The sequence below is a fragment of the Terrapene carolina genome, unplaced genomic scaffold (assembly GCF_002925995.2).
Source record: "Terrapene carolina triunguis isolate 2854851 unplaced genomic scaffold, T_m_triunguis-2.0 Scaffold85, whole genome shotgun sequence".
NCBI lineage: Eukaryota > Metazoa > Chordata > Testudines > Emydidae > Terrapene > Terrapene triunguis.
The window spans coordinates 10,359,921-10,378,712 of NW_020664436.1; the positions used below are offsets into that span (position 1 = coordinate 10,359,921).

An 18,792-nucleotide genomic window follows, 5' to 3' on the forward strand; every position below is an offset into this window, starting at 1 on the left:
CTTGGAGAGAAATTTCAGGTTGGCTAAAGGATCACTTTATCTTTGTGAATAACTTGGGGGGAGGGGAGGAGAGAAGAAGGGAAGAGAGGCAGAGTCCAGCCATGACAGCCTGTAGCTTGCTCAGCTTTCTAGAGGAATAGATATAGATATAAAAACGGCTGTCTCAATTGAGAGTTGAAATAGTGAACATTCTCCCAGGGGTTTGAAGGGAGGATTCATGAGCTGAATAAGGACTAGACTGAGATCCCACGCAGGTGAGGTTCTCTAACCACAGGGTAGACATTATTAGTCCCTTCAAGAATCTTTTTACCCGATCATGGCTAAATATAGTCTTTTGCTCAATTAAGCTGTGATGAGCAGAGATGGCTCTGAGATATACTTTTACCAATGATATGGAGAGCCCCAAGGATTTCATATAAAGTACTTCAGTATGGATTGAACAGAAGCTGAACATGGATTTCTGTTATAGCTGGTTCTCCAAAAAGAGGACCTTTTCCATTTATGACAACATAGGTGAGTTGACTGTTTCCTGGAGGACAACTATATCTCCTGTACTGTTTCTGAATAGGACAGTTCCAGATTTGCCAAAGCCCTGTGGCCCATGGTGTTAAATGGAAAGAATCTGGGTCTGGATAGCAAATCTAACTGCTCTTCTGGTCAACAGGTCTGGAATTGCAGGCAAAGACAGAAATCCCTTATGATAGCTGCAGGAGATCCAAAACCACTATTGTCTTGCCCAGGCTTGGGCTATCAGAATAACCCTGGCTTTGCTTGATTTTCCTGAGAACTTCCTGCATTAGAGGAATTGGGGGGAAATGCATAGAGGATGTCCCCACCACCAGCCCTGAAGAAGTACTGCTAAGATAGAGTGGTGGTCTGCTTTTGCTCTGGAGTTGTGTGTGGTTGAAAATATGTCTCTCTCTGGATACAGTCACAGAAAGATATTGTTGTTTACTACTAAATTCTTGAGTGATCACTTGTGCTCAGGGGCGGATCTATGTTTTTTGCCGCCCCAAGCATGGCAGTCAGGCAGCCTTCGGTGGTGTTTCTGTGGGAGGTCCGCCCAGGTCACGCGGATTCGGCAGTGGTTCTGCGGATGATCTGCCAGTCTCGCACTGGCGTACCCACCGCCGAATTGCCGCCAAAACCGCGGGACTGGTGGACCTCCTGCAGAAACGCCGCCAAAGGCAGCATGACTGCTGCCCTCACAGTGACCGGCAGGCTGCCCCCCACGGCCTGGTGCCTGGAGCCGCCCCTGCTTGTGCTGAGCATATAAGTGTCTGCTCAGCTGATCCGCCTGCATATTGTCCTTGTCAGCAAGATGGAGAGTTACAGGATAAAAATTGGTGTACCATGCACCACTCCTATAGAACTACAGCCTCTTTGCACAGGTGGCTATAACGTGTCTCTCTCCACAACCCCCATCCACTTGTTCATGTAAAATACTGCTGTAATATTGTAAGGAGTTACCTGAACCACGCTGCCACGTAGATGAGCGAGAAAGTATTTATGAGCCCAATATATTGCTCTAAATTTTAGCATGTTGATAGCAATTTTTTCTCTCTGGAATGCCAGTGACTTGTTAGATTCTTTTAATAAGCCCCAACTGGATGCATTGGAAGTGACTGTAGCTGATGCAGCTAGGGGTTGAATGCAATCCCTTTGAGGGCATCGCAACACTGAGTCCACCATATGAGTCACAGGAACAGATCTCCAGGTAGTGTCAATGTCATAAACATGCTGTCTGTATTTGGAATACAGTATCTTGCTAACCAATGTTGTAGAGGCCTCATCTTCAGAGATTTGTACAGAGTTAAATTGTGTGGCTGAAGCCATAAAGCCCATCAACTTGAGGGAAAAAATCACTGTTTGACAAGAGTTCTCCTGTATTATTGCTATTGCTGTAAGGATTTTGAAATGCCTTTCTTCTGGAAGAAAAGCTCTGCCTTTCTGAGAATCCAGAACTGCCCCAATAAAATATATGACCTGGTTTCTTGAACTCCAGTGTTTGGAACAAGGTACATATCTGTGATGTAGCTTTTGCTAGGTCCTCCTGTAAGGACACCCTGATAAGCCAATTGTCTAAGTAAGGGTACATAGATACTAGGACAGCTCATATATGTTGCTACTGCTCAAAAACAGTTTGTGAATACTCCACATATCATAGTGTGTCCAAAAGAGGACCTTGAATTGGTATTGATCTCCTCCCACCACAAATTCTAGATATTTTGGATGGGAAGATCTGATTCACATGTGAAAATAAAAGCATCTTGTAAATCAATTTTTGAGTCCCAAACCTGTCTTGTCAGGAATAAGGAGGGAAGGAGTGAGCCTAGGGTAAGCATGAGAAAGAAAATGGAATATATAGCCAAGAAGAATGTGGGAGAAAAAAAGTGAGAGAGGAACAAAAACAAAGAAATGGAAGCAGAAATAAAATACAATTTTATGGTTTGTATACTTCCTTAATTTATTCAAACATATTATCCCAGTTATGTTTTAAGGATGTCATTTATTATTTTATTTTTTCATTGTTACTTTTAATTTTTTTAAATATACCGCAGATCTTGCATGAAATGTGGTGAAGGAGGGCAAAAGAATTCTTTCTTGGAGCCTCCATTGACATAAATAAGCTTTGAATCAGTCCCTAAGACACCATTATGCTTAACATCAACCATGATTTGGGACTGGAGATGAGCAAACAATTTCCTTCTTATATTTTGCTTTGATTCGTTCATTGTATCACTTTTAGACAGCAGTGTTAGTGTAGCATTTTATATCTTAACTCAGCACATGCTATTAGAGACATCTAATATACTGCTTTATACGGCATCATCAATGTGCTCAACGCAGCAATATACACAGAGGATGACAACATCCTGCCCCAAGAAGTTTATAATCTAAAAACAGATTATATGCCATTTGATGTATAGACTGGAAGATCCAGTGTCAAGGCAGTGCAGATTTTCTTAGATAATAATTTTAGCGGTGATTTATTATTGAAAGGCTTTTCATTTGGTAAGTGCTGATTTGATATTACTACTAATGGATTACTCAATGAATTTGTATACTATATAGCTCTTTTAAGACATTTATTATGTTCATATTGCCCATTTACTATTATTGATCATACAAATGCATGTATATACTTTACTAGAAAGTTGTCCTATATGCTATGCTCTGCAGATAAGTGAAAGGAGCTCTGGCAAAGAGCCAGAACCACAGCCAAGGACTCTACTATAAATACTCTACTGTCTATCCCTAAAAGTGCACATCTAAGGATGATCAGCAAAAGTGCCTCATTTGACCTCAGCCACCATGGTAATACCAAGGGAAAGAAGCAGCTTGTAAGGAAGCTGGATCAGAAACCATGTATGGCTGTACATAGAACAAATGTCATCTGAAAGCAGATGGGAAATCAGCGCAGTCTGCAGAACATGGGTGTAATGCACTCATTCCAAACTTGAATGTACAGGTGAGCTACCACATTCTGTACTAGCTGAGGCTTCCAAAGGTCTTCAAACAAGCAGAAAACACCACAGTACTCCAGACATGAAAATTTCAGTAGTGTGACTGACTACAGTGAACTCCACATTATCATAGAAAAGCCACTTTCTCCTAGATATTGTGGATAAAAAACAAAAAATAATGGCATACGCCACTGCTGTAACCTGGGAATCAAAGAGTGAACAGGGCTTCAAAAAGCTGCTTATGAATCCATTAATCGAGGGCAGTCACAACCATTACCATTTCCTCAAGTTGCTTTCCATGCTAACCATCGTCTCCATCTTTTCAAGATTCAGTCTCAAAAAGTTCAGATCCTATATCTTAGTCAAACACTGGGAAAGCAAGAAAAACAATGTTGCGATTTGATATACAGGAAACATATAGTCCGGTACCATCAGAATGTGGACAACACTGTAGTAAAAAATGCCTAACAACTGCCTGTAACAAACTAATATAGATTTTGAACAAGAGGAGTGACAAAATGGAAAAGATGTAAGGGATATTTCCTGCATCAGTGAGGTGAGCAGCTACCCCGTTGCCTCTCAGAAAGAGCGCCATGGAAGGATCAGCCCTGTCCATCATTATCATATCCTATAACAGTACCTAAAACGTCTCATGCTGAGCTATATTAACCATCGATGTATCTAACAAAAATAATATGGACACGTGATCAGTGTCCATCACTAAAAGAAGTTCATCACCAAAGTTACTAATGCTGTCTCTATTCCATACGCAGGCATCACACCAAATTGCTAGGGCCTCCAAGAGAGCAGAGGAATCCACACAGATCTCAAACTACCCTGCCCACACATCTGATAGCTTTCTAAACCATGAGTATGTGCTTTTATGTGCTGAACTCAAACCTTCCTGGGATATTTCCATATTTGCCCAGTGACCTAGATATCCTGACCTCATATAGAAGTCATCAGTGCAGAAAAGTCTGGGACGTTCCAACACCACTTCAGATAAGGATTCAGTCAATATTAATCAGGAATTCAATAATTGTTATTGAACTGCCATTTAATATTAACATAAATCAGGTCATCAAAAGGCTTTTATACTGACAGGAAGGATATTATTGATCGAAAATACTGAAATAGATAAATTAAAGTCTATGGAAAAACCTTCTGAGAACTCTATGTATTTCAAACACTCCCATTAGTCACATTTTTGTAAATCAGCATTTTTATTAAACATACTTTGTGTGTAAGGGAAAAGAAAAGGTTGGGTTAAGTTTTAAATGTTTTATTGTACACTACAATAAAGGATTATGTTTTTGAATAAATATTTAAAATCTGAATTTCAAAATATTTACATTTTCTAACAGCATGATATTCTGGAATTAACTTTGTAATTTTGGGTAAAATATCCCCTAACAAACACCTCACGCCTAACAAGACAATGGATTTGGTCCCAATGATTTTCACACTTATCTTCCCAGCTCTCTGACTGACTACATTATTGTGAGAATAGCCTTATGAATTGATGTACCATCTTGCACACACAGATGCACAAATTGCATGAGGAAACCTGTAAGTGTGCAATGTGTTATTTCTGATTTACAACAAAGATCTGAGTAACATTCCTTAAATTAAATATTTCCTTTGTAATGATTCCAACTCACAGCTTCTTTTTGTTACATTTCTAGCAGTTTCTTCATTAGCAATCATTCATATCACTAATTTCCTGCTTTTATAAATGAGATACCCTTTTTGTTTATTTCAAATCACTAATTTTCCATTCCAGTCAAAGCCGCAGCACCAAAATTATTTAACAAATACTTTGCTGTAGTGGCAGATCATCTTTGAGTCCGTAGGCATACCTATGTCTGAATGATAGTCTACTACTAAATGCAATATTGACTACTAGCTTTGATTCTGATTCCTGTGATGAATCTGTGGTCCAGTAAGATGATTACCTCCCTAATGGCTGAATGGCAAACTTAATGACAGATATCCCACTGATGCAAGGAAAGCACCTCCAGGCAGGTGCACTGGTCTCTATCTTCTAATGATTCAGACAGTACGTTGCTGAAGAATCTGCTAGCACCTGTACACCCAAAAGTAGCTCCAATGAGAAATCTGGCCTTTACTGTGGCTTTGAACTAACAAGTCTTCTGGGTTAGCTCAAAAATTGTATTTCACTCAGCAAAAGGAATGTTCTACATATTCTCATAACTCAATGTCTAACAGCATTGACTACACATGTGGTGGAAGAGTGTGTTTGTATGAGAGCAATCCCATACAAACAATCAACAGAAAAGCAAAAGGCAGAGCACAGTAGAAGTAATTAAACCCCTAAAAGCTCTGAAAATTACAGGAAACATGGATAGCAAATAGTAAATATTGAAATAGACTTTTTACTCCACTTAAAAGTCAATGAGCAAAAAACAAAAACAAAAAAACAGATGAGCAGAAAGTTGCCATGTTAATGATGGCAGTGGTTCAAGCAATTGAAAGTACAATGTATTTGAACTGTTAGTGAAAAAACTGGATAGTTCAGGCATCAAAATCAATTTTGTTCCATAGTGTTCTCTAAATGAAAAGGTATAGGATATACAGTACACGAGGGCCATGTGTATCATTGTTGAGTACAGCAGTCCATTTAAATCACTGACAATTCTATTATAGATTTGAGATTAAAAGTATTAGTTTGCAAGTATGTGATCACACAAACCTCTTTGATAAGACAGTAGGTGGTCCATAGCATTAACAAGATACAAGAGTGCTTACTTAGGGCTGTCCATGTAATCCTTATTCATGGTAAGCAACCACAGTGAACTTATTATAAATGAAGATTGCAGAATTTGGCATTCTGAAAAACACAGCTAGCCCTGGAAGGCAACACAAGAAACTGTGAAGCACATAGTAACATTTGAGGAATATTCTGCAAAATCAAGGACAAAAGACTGAAATAGTAACAGGGCAGAAAGTGAGATAAATTCAGCCATACAACCCACTGACATAATGGGGCTGCATTAATGTAACATAGGGCCGAATTTGGGCTTGTGCCCTAGAAGCAGAAATGAAATGTGTGTTCAGGAAATAACTAATCAAGAAGAGTGAACTTGGGACAAAGTGCAACCTTTTTGGTGGGAAGCATCATACAAATTTTTCATCATATGGTAAAAACTATGTAAAAGGTAAAAGAAAAATCACTTTGCAATGGTGTACTTATCAGGAGAGGTGTTTAAAGGACACTAAGATTTGAATGCCAATGGAAGATAAGGACACAGCTGTGAGGTTTAATGGGGCAATCAACAGAATGACAGTACAGTATACTGAAGTGCAAAACAAGTTAAGACTAAAAAACTGTAGCTTTTAGAAACAGACAGTACTGTTCACAGGAGCAAAATCAATACTAATGACATGGAAGATTTTGAAAAAGCTAAAGTAGAAGACAACACTTATGAAAAAAAGAGGTGATGATGAAAGCCTATGAAGAACTGACTGAGATGCAGGTAACATGCAGATTAAGGAGGATACAGCATAATGGTAAAGATAGAAACTATTTTTTAAATAGCTCCTACAGTAAATAGTCTTTTCTGGGAGAGCAGACCAGTAAAAAGCTGGGGCTGATTAGATTTATTTTTAAAACAGTGAAATACCAAAGTGTCCAAAACCAAAACAGCCTAGATAAGCAGCAGCAATTGCGGCCTGGGAAAAGCAATTTCCTGGAACATTCAGGGGGTACATATACCATTCAATGAAAGACATGACTCATTGTGTAATGCATGCCCTAAGTAGAGTACAGGTGCCCTTGAGACAAGAGTTAAGGGAAATGTGAAACAGAATGATAGTGGTGAATTAATGTAATAGCCAAATGTAGCCCACAGACTGGGTGAATTCAATAGCATGTGTAATAAAGGTATCAGGACACTCAGCATGTGCATGGATACTAAAGAACTCAGTGAGAATATGTAGGAGCATTACTGAGAAAAATAATGAGATATGAGGCACAATATTTTACAAACCTGGATTCATCACATGAATTTAGACACACACAATTAAGTAACAAAAATAAAAAAATGTGTACATTCAACTTCAGAATGGCCTGAACCAAAACACTGAGCTTGCATCCCCCTTAACTTTGGGAAAGTGTGGACCCAGATCCAAACTTTGTAATACTGTTGATGTAATGGGCATACAAGAACAATGAATATTAATATGCCTGAACTTTGAAAAGTGTGGAATTGAATATGGTTTCAGATCCAAATTTCACTACCTGGGCCCACTTCCACAAGTAACACATACTTTGGCTTCCATATGGGAAAAAGTTCTGGTCTAGAAATGTTCCACAAAGGATGATGGAAAGAGTCAGAGTCTACATTAACAATGTGGTGATGTGGCTAACTCTTAGAAAGACCATATCACAGGCTGTTGGAGAATTAGGAAAAATGCATCAATATAACTGAAGCTCATTTGCTAAGCAGGAGCTGATGTAATTGTGACAAACGTTAGCAGCAGCAGGAATACAGCTGGGACCGACTAAAACAAAAGCAGTACAAGAAATGATAAAACAAGAAGATTTTTAAAAAAATCCTTGGATATAACATACTTTAAGGACAAGTTTATACCTAGTCTGACAGCTGCCTTTAGAACATGCCAATGCTGAACAGACATGGCTTCTAGATCATAAGGAGTGAAATAAAATTAATTAAATAATAGTTAGAGGACCAATGTTAGCATTTTTCAACCTGAGTAAGGAGACTGGTGTTTATAGATGCTTCTAAATATTGACTAGGCATGCTCTTATTAAAAGATTAATGTTGATTTTCAGCAAATCTTGAAACACTGGGGAAATTCCAGAGGACCTGAAGAGGCCTAATATTGTGCCAATATTTAAAAAGGGTAAACTGAATGACTCAAATACTTATAGGTCTGTCAGCCTGACATCGATCCCAGGAAAAATAATGGAATGGCTGATAAGGAAAAATAAAGGAGGGTAATATAACTAATGGCAATCATCCTGGGTTTATGGAAAATAAATCTTGTCAAACTAATGATTTTTTTGGGACAAGATTACAAGTTTGGTTGATAAAGGTAATAGTGTTAATGTAATATACTTAAACTTCTGTAAGCAGTTGACTTGGTACCACACATATTGATTAAGACACTAAAACGATACAAAATCCACACAGCATGCGTTAAATGGGTTAAAATTGGCTAATTGATAGGTTTCAAAAATCTAACTGTAAATGGAGAATCATCATTGAGCAACTGTGATTCTAGAGGGTCCTGAAGGGTTCAGTCCTTGGCCCTACACAATTTACTGATAAAGTTTACAGTTGACACAAAGACTGGGGGAGTGGTGAATAATGAAGAGGACAGGTTATTGATACAGAACAATCTGGATCACTTGGTAAACTGGGTGCAAGCAAACATATACGTATTTCATTACAGCGAAATATAAGGTCATACGTCAAAGAACAAAGAATGTAGGCCATAATTACAGGATGGAGGACGCTATCCTGGGAAGCAGTGATTCTGAAAAACACCACTGGGTCATGGTGGATAATCAGCTGAGCATAAGCCTCCAGTGTTACACTCTGGCAAAAAGGGGTAATCTGATCCTTGCCATGTAAAAGGGGAAATATCGAAGAGGAATAGGAAGGTTATATTATTTCTGTATTTGGCACTTGTATAACCGCTATTGTAATACTGCGTCCAGTTATGGTGTCCACAATTCAAGGAGGATACTGATAAATTAGAGAGGGTTCAGAGAAGAGCCATAAGAATGAATAGAAGATTGAAAAAAGTATTATAGCAATAGACAGCAGGAGCTCAGTCAACTTAGACTATCCATGACACTAAGGGATGACTTGATCACAGTCCATAAGTACCTACATGGGGAACAGAAATCTGATAAGAGGGCTCTTCAGTCTAGCAGACAAAGATACAAGATCAAATGGCTGGAAGCTGAAGCTAGACACATTTAGACAAGAAATAGGATGAAATTTTTCAACAGTGAGGGTAATTAACAGTTGGAACAAGTTACGAAAGGTTGTGGTGAATTTTCCATCACTGGAAATCTTTAAATCAGGATTGGATGTTGTGATGATTTGGGGAATCTGTCTATGTACAACTTAGAGAGACAAGTTGAGTGAGGTAATATCTTTTATTGGACCAACTTCTGACATGAGCATCTCTCACCAACAGAAGTTACTTCACCCACCTTGTGTCTCTAATATCCTGGAACCAACACAGCTACACCTACACTATATACAATTTATGAATTCTGTTTGAGATTATGAATTCTATGTACATCTATAACCCTCAGTTACGTAGTCAGCCATGGGCTGACAAGGACACCATCATGTATCACACACCCTTTATGGAAGAAAGAATGGAACAAACAACAGAAATTGTTAAAATGGGAACTCCTTAGGACAATGGGTTGGCTGAAGCCTTAGGAGAACCAGTTTTCTCCAGCTTCTCTGACTATAGTTTGACTGAATAGAATTTCCCGAGAAACGGCACAAGGAAATAACTTGTCGTCAATGTGACTCATCAAAACATAGGATTCTTTGGGATAAGAGAGAACAAAGGGGCATGCTTTCATAGCAGAAGGGATCTTTTTGACTGTGGGACCAACAGAGACTGAAGGAATCTGCCCGCAGTGGTCAGAGTGAGAGACTCCATACTCTGGAGGGGATCCTGAACGCCTTAGAGACTAACTAAATCACAAAGAATGCTCAAGAGTAATGAGGAAACTGAGACAGGAAAGGGTATAAGTTTTTTTTAACCTAGATCTGCGTATCTCTTGTGTTGTTTAAAGTAAAGAGTAATTATGATAGAAACCTTTGTAAAACCTGTGTCTGTTTACTTCAACGATCACGTCACTGAAGAAGTTAATTGTAAACAAGAGAGTGCCCAGAAGGTTGGAAATCTGAAGGATGTGCTTAAGCAACTAGGAGGGAGTTGAGAGAGTGGATTCTAGTCACAGGATCTAGGCAGCTGTACCACAGCAGTCTCAGAAGAGTTCTTTTTCTAGCACCATGAGTGTGCAGCTAGAGATCCAGACTCAGGAAAGCTTAAAAGCACATGGATCTAACATGTGGACTCCAAACACAGCAGCCTGGTGAGTGTCCAGCAGGGGGAGCTTGATGATAGCTGTGACAGATTTCCCCCCCCCTAAAAGATATGCTCTAGTTCACCCACAGCTATTGGAATTGAAGCAGGAATTAATTCATTCAAGTATTATGGCCTCTGTCATTTATGCAGGAGATCACACTTGATAAAGGCACTGAGGATACTGGAGATCTAATATGGCTCTCCGTCCTCCTTTCTTCTTGGGGATTAGGAAAATAGTAGGAATAAAATCCATTTCACCAATGTTGAGATGGTATTGGCTCTATGGCTCCCCTTAAAAGTAGCAAGTCTACCTCCTATAAAGTATCATCTCATGAGAGTGGTCCTTGAAAAGGGATGGAGAAAGAGTTTTTGGAGGGTGAAGGAAGAGGAACTTTATAGTGTAACCAAAGTGGATAGTATGGAGAAGGATCCAGGATGGGTTGAAATGGACTCCAAGGCATAGGGTACCATCAGTTCTAAGGAGGATACCCCATCTTGCACAGATGTGTCAGAGGTTCTAGAATCTCCTGAGACCCATCATGGTTGATGTCTCTTGGAGAAGGTGATGAGTGTCACAGGGTAACTGGTCTCTGTAAACAGCTGGAGTCCCGTACTGGGAAGAGAGAGAGTGTGTGTGTGTGTGTGTGAGATGTGGGTATTCCCTGAAATCTGTCTCTTATAAACTACTTAAACTAAACTAAGACTTTTTTTATATATGTGATCTACAATTTATAATACTTACATGTTCAGTGTAGGAGAATCAACTCTGTGGACACTGGAGGGATCTATCTTTGACCATGCAGCGGTTAGAAGGAACTGGAGAGGCAGTCAATCTGAACTGCCCCTTATACTCTCAGATCAAAACACAAGAAGGGAAAAAGTTCAGACCAACAGAAACTACTAGAAAAAAATCTTCTTAGGTGCATGGAGCACATGAGTAACCGAGTAGAATACACACAGGGACCAGCACATGAAGAACAACTGATTTTAAATGGGATAGGAAAAGGCCCATGAGCACAGAACAGAAGAACTGTAGCAGGGATTTAAAAGGGATCCTCTCTCAAGAGAGGGCAGTAGTCATTTAGAGGGAACTAGACCAAGACTCAGGACCCTGCTGAGGAGTGTCTGAAAAGTTGGGACGGCCTAGTCTGCCATCAATGGATGCTAAACATTTAGGTAAGATAGACACACACACGTGGACTGTTTACTCTTTTAAAATCTGCTTTGTTCCTACTGCTAAAATAAACAATATTTTTGTTTTAAGAAGTCTGTCTGATCACTATATCACTGGTCAGACTCCTAAAGGGAAGAACTGCAGGTGCCCAAACTCAGTTGGACATGCAGGGCAAGAATGGTTGATACACGTGGTACTGTAGCCCAGGGTCTGGTCTAGGAGTGGGAGAACAGTGGAATTCTGCCCACGGATAGGTAAAGGCATATGGTGTAAACATCTAAAGGGGGACACTCAGAGACCTGAAAGGGGACATCAGTGCAGCTAACCCTGTAAGAGTGACAAGTGCTATTTTAGCTGCAATAGTTATCAGCATGGAATCCGCCCCCCTCCCCAAGGCATGGCATCTCAGTGGATCATAGCTTGTCAGACAGAACTTCACACAAATGGCTGATGCATGACCCTAAGGTGTGTTGAGCATGCCCAGCTTCCACTGAATTCAACAAGATTTGGGAGGGTGCTCAATATTCTCAGAATCAGGCCTAAAGGAGATTCAATTTAGTCCATAAAGAATTCCATAATTTAATCCATAAAGGATCTTCCACTTGAACATCTATCCTAGTTTTATTATTTAGCCTTGTGACTTGATTTTTTAATTGGTCTCCTCTGGTATGTGTGTAAACAAAATCTAAGCTCTTAAACTTAGATATAAGCTTATCTTCCATTTACTTTTTTTCACATGGACACCTTGCTACTCTGACCAAACCTAAAATTCTGAAGAGAGTCCTAGGGTCAAGGAGGTGCCTTTTGCTGGCAACATGAAAATCCATTCAGATTTGGTAGTGACACATGCTTGAAAAATCACCATTTCCTGTCTCTGTTTCAAACAACGTAGTTTGCTTTTGACTTGATACCAAAAACGCTTAAGATTCCATTTGCACTGAACATGCAGCATACTAGCGCCTCATCTCAAGAGTCTACACAGAGATGAACTTCTGGACAGGACAGAGCTACTACAATAGATCCTCTCCCTCTTGTGGCTGTGCCCATAAAATACCCTTAGGATTACGAGAACATGCATTGTGCTGAGAACCAGGAAACCCTGATTTCTACTCACTTCAGTGAATTGGTGATGATAATTCCATGTCTTTCACAACCTCTATCATTGAGCAAAGTCTCACAAGTTAGACAAGCCAGAAACAGAACCCAAATCTTACATGGCAGATCCAAGTCTCAGCCACTTAACAACATTAGCAAATATTTGTTCTTAGCTATGCCATCTGTTAGATAGGGCTACTCCTGCATATGTAACCCAGCAATTCTGGGTCCATAGATGAACACTGCCTTCTCCTGCTGCCAACTCATGAAATTAGTCCTTTTGTTCCAGGGGAAGTTGTCTCAATTGCAGTGCTAAAGATTCAGGATTCAAACCCTGTTGTTTAGAGATCTGGGATTCTCAGGGGCCACGGATCTGGAATCCCAGGCCACAGTGCTCTTAGGAGCCCGTACATTCCAATCCGCCACCCAGTGACCTGTAAACAGTCACCAGAACTTGAAGCTCTGATTTGGCACAGTACTCTAGTCAAGGAATCTGGTGGGCAAAACTCCAAGGTTTCTCTTTAAACCAAGCAGAGGAACAGGAAGTCATGCCTGCAACTGGGTCTTTCCCTGCTTAGGACTACCTCCTCTGTGCTACCTGACTCTGACCTCCTGGTATCCAGCCTGTCCACTGGCCTGTCTTAGACTGACCTCCTGACTCTGCCTGTCTCCTGACACCTGGTCTGCCCTCTGGCCTGTCTCAGATTCTGGTCTCCTGGTATCCAGACCCAGCCGGCCTCCTGGCTCCCAGCTCTCACTATGACCACTAAGCCCAGTCATGCCAGGGATAGATTGTTACTGTTGCACATAATAGAATTTATTTTTGCCCTTAAAAAACACTGTTAAAATTATGTTATTGAGATAGCAAAATCATAGAATCATAGAATATCAGGGTTGGAAGGGACCTCAGGAGGTCATCTAGTCCAACCCCCTGCTCAAAGCAGGACCAAGCCCCAACTAAATCATCCCAGACAGGCTTTATCAAGCCTGACCTTAAAAACCTCTAAGGAAGGAGATTCCACCACCTCCCTTGGTAACCCATTCCAGTGCTTCACCACCCTCCTAGTGAAATAGTTTTTCCTAATAGCCAACCTAAACATCCCCCACTGCAACTTGAGACCATTACTCCTTGTTCTGTCATCTGCTACCACTGAAAACAGTCTAGGTCCATCCTAGAAGATAGGAAATGCTAGGTTTAAGGTTTAACCTATTTTTGCATCCTTGTGTATATCCATATGATAGTCTTTAATGACATGACCAGACACTATTTTTTCTACAATACCCCTACCTCATTCATTCAAGATGGATGATGTTCAAGAAATTAATCAGGGTGTGGAATGAATTAGGCTGCTTATAGGATTCCTGCCTCATTTTGTCTGGAAGTTGTAAACCATGTCAATAAAGTGGCAGGGGACTATAGGAAAAGAAAGGATGATCTTATAGTTAAAGGCAGGTGACTGCTACTCAGGAGAACTCAGTTCTATCCTTGCCTTTGCCATCAACTTGCTATGTGATGCTCGGCAAAAGTCACTTTAACCAAAACTTTTCATGAGTGGCTATTAAATATACATTCCTTTATGTTCTGGGTGCTCAACCTGGGGCCTAATTTGCAGAAGTGCTGAACATTCACATTTTTTTCCACACGTTTTTTCATGTGTGTGTAGCTACAAACATACTAGTATACATTTTCTTATTTAACTTCTGTGGTGGAATGATTTTTTTTTTCTTTTACCCAGGGAAAATATACTAAAACAGTACCAGGGATACATCTACATAAATGAGTTGATTTTTGTCTGATCAAAAAACCCCTGCCAGTAAGTTATACACCAACACTTCTTATTTCAGAATACTAGACTTCACACTTTGGTTTTAAGAGCAGTTAAAGGCTACAGTAGAATATAAATACTGCAGCACAGCACAGCTCTTCTCTGCTTTCATGAGATGGGAATTGAGCTTCATATCATTTGCAAGGAAAGCAGGTCTCAATTCTCAGCCTGCCACAATGCAATCTCCCAGAAGCATTCTAGCATTGACAGGATTGCATGACATACTTGAATATTCTGCATGCATCCCCGGGCTTCAAAACTGGCAACAGTTCTCCAATTCAGGACATAGATTTGATTTCAAAAGGTAAAAAACGCTAGAGCATTTGGTTGACCTTTAGCCCTTTCGTAATATTTTCTTTATACTTCATTAGAGGTAAAATCCTATATTCTACTGCACTACTGTGCAAGAAGTAGTGGGGAGGACTCAGGCTATGTCTACACTACCGCATATGCTGACAAAACTTTTGCTGCTCACAAGTGTGAAAAAAACACTGCCCTGAGAGATAGACGTTTCGCCAGCATAAGCACTCATGTGCACAACGCTATGTCGGCAGGAGATACTGTCCTGCTGACATTGCTACCACTGCTCAAGTAGATAGTTTTATTATGTCGACAGGAGAGCTTTCTCCCGTCGGCATAGAGCGGCTATACGAGTGATCTTACAGTGGCACAGTGGTATCGGTATAGCTGTGCCACTGTAAGCATAGATGTGCACTTAGGGACCCCTATTCTTTCCCATGCATGTAGTTTGGGGATGATAGCAGTCAAGAATGAGCAAGGGGAGAGAGGATCAGATAATGTGCTGACCTGTACTTCAAAGTCTCAAAGAGGCATGGTCCGCTGTTTAGAAAGGAGCTTTCAGACTCTAACCCATAACCGCTGCACTCAGCAAGCACTATGAAAGGTGCATATTTACCCCTTTTTTGAACAAAAAGGTCTCCCTAGGGAGCATGGACTACTCCAGAAGTGTTTCTGCTTCCTCTCACTGCACCAGCCAATGCAAGATTTGGCAGAGGCAAATGATTTGTTCTGCTTTAAGAAGCAAAGGGGAAACCCTGTCTAGATTTCAAAAGGCAGGAAATAGATATGCAATCCATCCTTGCTGCTGTTGAAGTCAATGGGAGCTTTTCTTTATTGTTAATACAACTGGTTCTCAAAAAAAAAAAATAGTCAGAGCTACCACTATTATCTTTTACTTTACATATTATTCTTTGTTAGAATCTCTTGCACTCTACCACCACCAGAGAAATAAACAAACTCCTCTAAATAACCTCCTTGGGCTTGGACTCCAGTGAAGCTACCAATAGAGCTTAAAGAGGGGTGGGCAAACTCCAGCCAGGGCGCAGGCGCCGCACCACACAGCTCCCGGAAGCAGCCACATGGCCCCGCTCCGGCGCTCTAGCTGTGGCACAGGGGCAGGGGCCACTCCACGTGGCTTCCAGAAGCCGCGGCATGGCCCCACTACAGCTCCTAGGTGCTCCAATGGCCCCCTCCGGTGCTCCAATGGGAGCTGCAGGGGCGGTGCCTGCGGATGGGGCAGCGTGCAGAGCCACCTGGCTGTGCCTCAGCATAGGAGTCGGAAAAGGGATATGCCACTGCTTCTGGGAGCTGCTTGAGGTAAGCGCCGCTCGGAGTGCACCCCCCCGAGCCTCTCCCATGCCCCAACCCCCTGCCCCAGCCCTGATCCCCCTCCTGCACTCCAAACCCCTCAATCCCAGTACAAAACACCCTTCTGCACCCCAAACCTCTCATCCCCAGCTCCACTCCAGAGCCCGCACCCCCAGCCAGAACCTGCACCCCTGCCCCAGCCCTGATCCTCCTCCTGTGCTCCGAACCCATCAGTCCCAGCCCAGAGCACCCTCCTACACCCCAAACTCCTCATCCCCAGCCCCACCCCAGAGCCCGCACCCCCAACCAGAGACCTCACCCCATCCTGCATCCCAACCCCCATTTTGTGAGCATTCATGGCCCGCCATACAATTTCTATTCCCCGATGTGGCCCTCAGGCCAAAAAGTTTGCCCACCCCTGGCTTAAAGCTTCTCTCCTTGGCAGAACTCCTAAGGTAGACTGACGGCTATACTGCAAACTCTCTCTCTTTGTGCATGCAGAGATTTCAAATCGTATGTCCCCTGCGGAGTGATTCAAATTTTATTTTTCAACCGTATACTACGAACTCTCAATGAAATGTGTACCGAGAATCAAGTTCTGCTGTTTCCCTATGACGATGCTAACATGACTGACATAAGGGCAGTGCTCCCAAGACACAAAGTTATATCTTACTTATAAAAGTCACATGCCAGATGAGAATCTGTGATATAAATATGAAGTGTAAGGCATCCAAAAACTAAGCCCAAGAAAATATGAACACTGCATTTTTAATGATTTTGTTCAAAGAGCAAAAAATTATAAAGATCACACACCTGAACAAACACTTATTTCTATCAAAGCTAAACCATTTTTTTAAAGTAGAGAAAAAATGAAATATCAAAGTTCTAAGAAAATTACCAAGGGGACATTTTCAAAGAGAAGCCCAAAATCTTACCTACCTTTTTTCCTTAGCTGTTAGTTAAATCCATGTAATACTGAATATTTTTTTCTCCAAACAAATGCTCCAATTGTATTTTTACAAACAAAATAATTATCAAAGCAAATAATCAATCCTAAAACAGTGAATTATAGTAATGTACCTGTGTACTGATTTCCATTTCAAAACTTCCAAGATTTTACTCAACATTAAAATAGACAAAGGATTTTACCACTGTAAAACATATCTTGATAAAAAAGGTATGAACCACAATGATTTCTGTACTCACTAGTTTTGCACTGACAAATGCGGCAACCATTTTGGTCCAGTCTGAAGCTGTACATACAGTCTCTCTCAGTCAATGTGCAGTTCACCAAAATCTCACATGTGGGTGGACCTATTGTGATATATGTTGGTTCTAATAAATAAGAAAAAGAAATAAATACAAGTAAGTATAATTGGTTAGAAATAACCACTCCCTTCTTGCAATATTTTTAATATATAAAGTTTTATCATATCAGGCAAAAACTTCTTTAAGATTAAGCTACAGCTGAGAGTACATATCAACAATTTAAGGTAAATATATTACAGGAATGTTGCAATTAGCATAAAAAACAAGCTTTATAAACCCATGAAATTCAGAAATTGGGTTTCTTTTAAATTTAGTATCAACATGTTAAAGGTACGGAAATGGAACAAAGACCCTTAACTCTGCCCTATGGCAAACCACAGACACCCAATAATTATGATTAAGGCACTTTTTAGTGTTCCTAGTGCCAGCTCACACTAAACTGATTTTAACTTTCAGTTATGAACAACAACAAAAAATGACTTATTCCTATTTTTTTCAAATACAGCCAATGCACAAATTTTCAGTGAATTTAAACTATGTAGGGACACTGCATTATTAAGATAATACGAGGGGGACGGGGGATATCTGATTCAAATTAATGGATCAACAGTACTTATAAATTCTCAGAAAATTCATTCTGTAATCAGAGGATAAAATGCTGTATTTTGGGGGAAGATATGCTGCATTTTTTATACAGAACAAAGATGTTGAAAATCCCTGTCTGAAGTGCAAAATAACTCAACAATAATAATGGGGTTGCAACCAGCAACTCCAGAACTTTTTTCCATCTTTTAGCAATACTTAGTATTTAGATTGCATTTTAAAACATTGAATAGTTTTCACAACAGCCCAGATAGTAAAGTATTTTTATCCCCAGTTTAAACTAGAGAAACTGATTTTTTATATATATATAAACCACCAATTATTAAACCAGTCTTGACCCTGTAAACCCTTATTTCATGCAGCAGTGCCATTGAAATCATAGGCAAAAGTTTGCCATCTTTTACTCTCCCTCCAGGATCCATTAGAAGGTTGCATCAAAACCACTTAGCAACTTTAACTACAGAATTAGACCTCTAGCCTGAAAAGACTTATGAACTAGGGTTACCATATTTTAATTTAAAAAAAGGAGGACACTCCACGGGGTCCCTTCCCCGCCCCTTCCCCAAAGTCCCAGCCCCAACTCTGCCCCCTCCCCTGAACGCTCCGCCCCCTGCTCCTCCCCCTCCCCTGTTTCCCGCGA

At 40.5% G+C, this 18,792-nt stretch overlaps 1 protein-coding gene across 4 annotated transcripts in view; it reads right to left on the reverse strand.

The window, feature by feature from the left end:
• Window positions 1–18,792, reverse strand: part of CRIM1 (cysteine rich transmembrane BMP regulator 1) — a 287,081-nt gene that overhangs the window by 63,965 nt on the left and 204,324 nt on the right. For all 4 annotated transcript variants that reach the window (XM_024209732.3, XM_024209734.3, XM_024209733.3 and 1 more), the window contains one exon: window positions 17,487–17,615. In XM_024209732.3, the coding sequence (XP_024065500.2) occupies window positions 17,487–17,615 (129 nt within the window). The remainder of the gene's footprint in view (window positions 1–17,486; window positions 17,616–18,792) is intronic.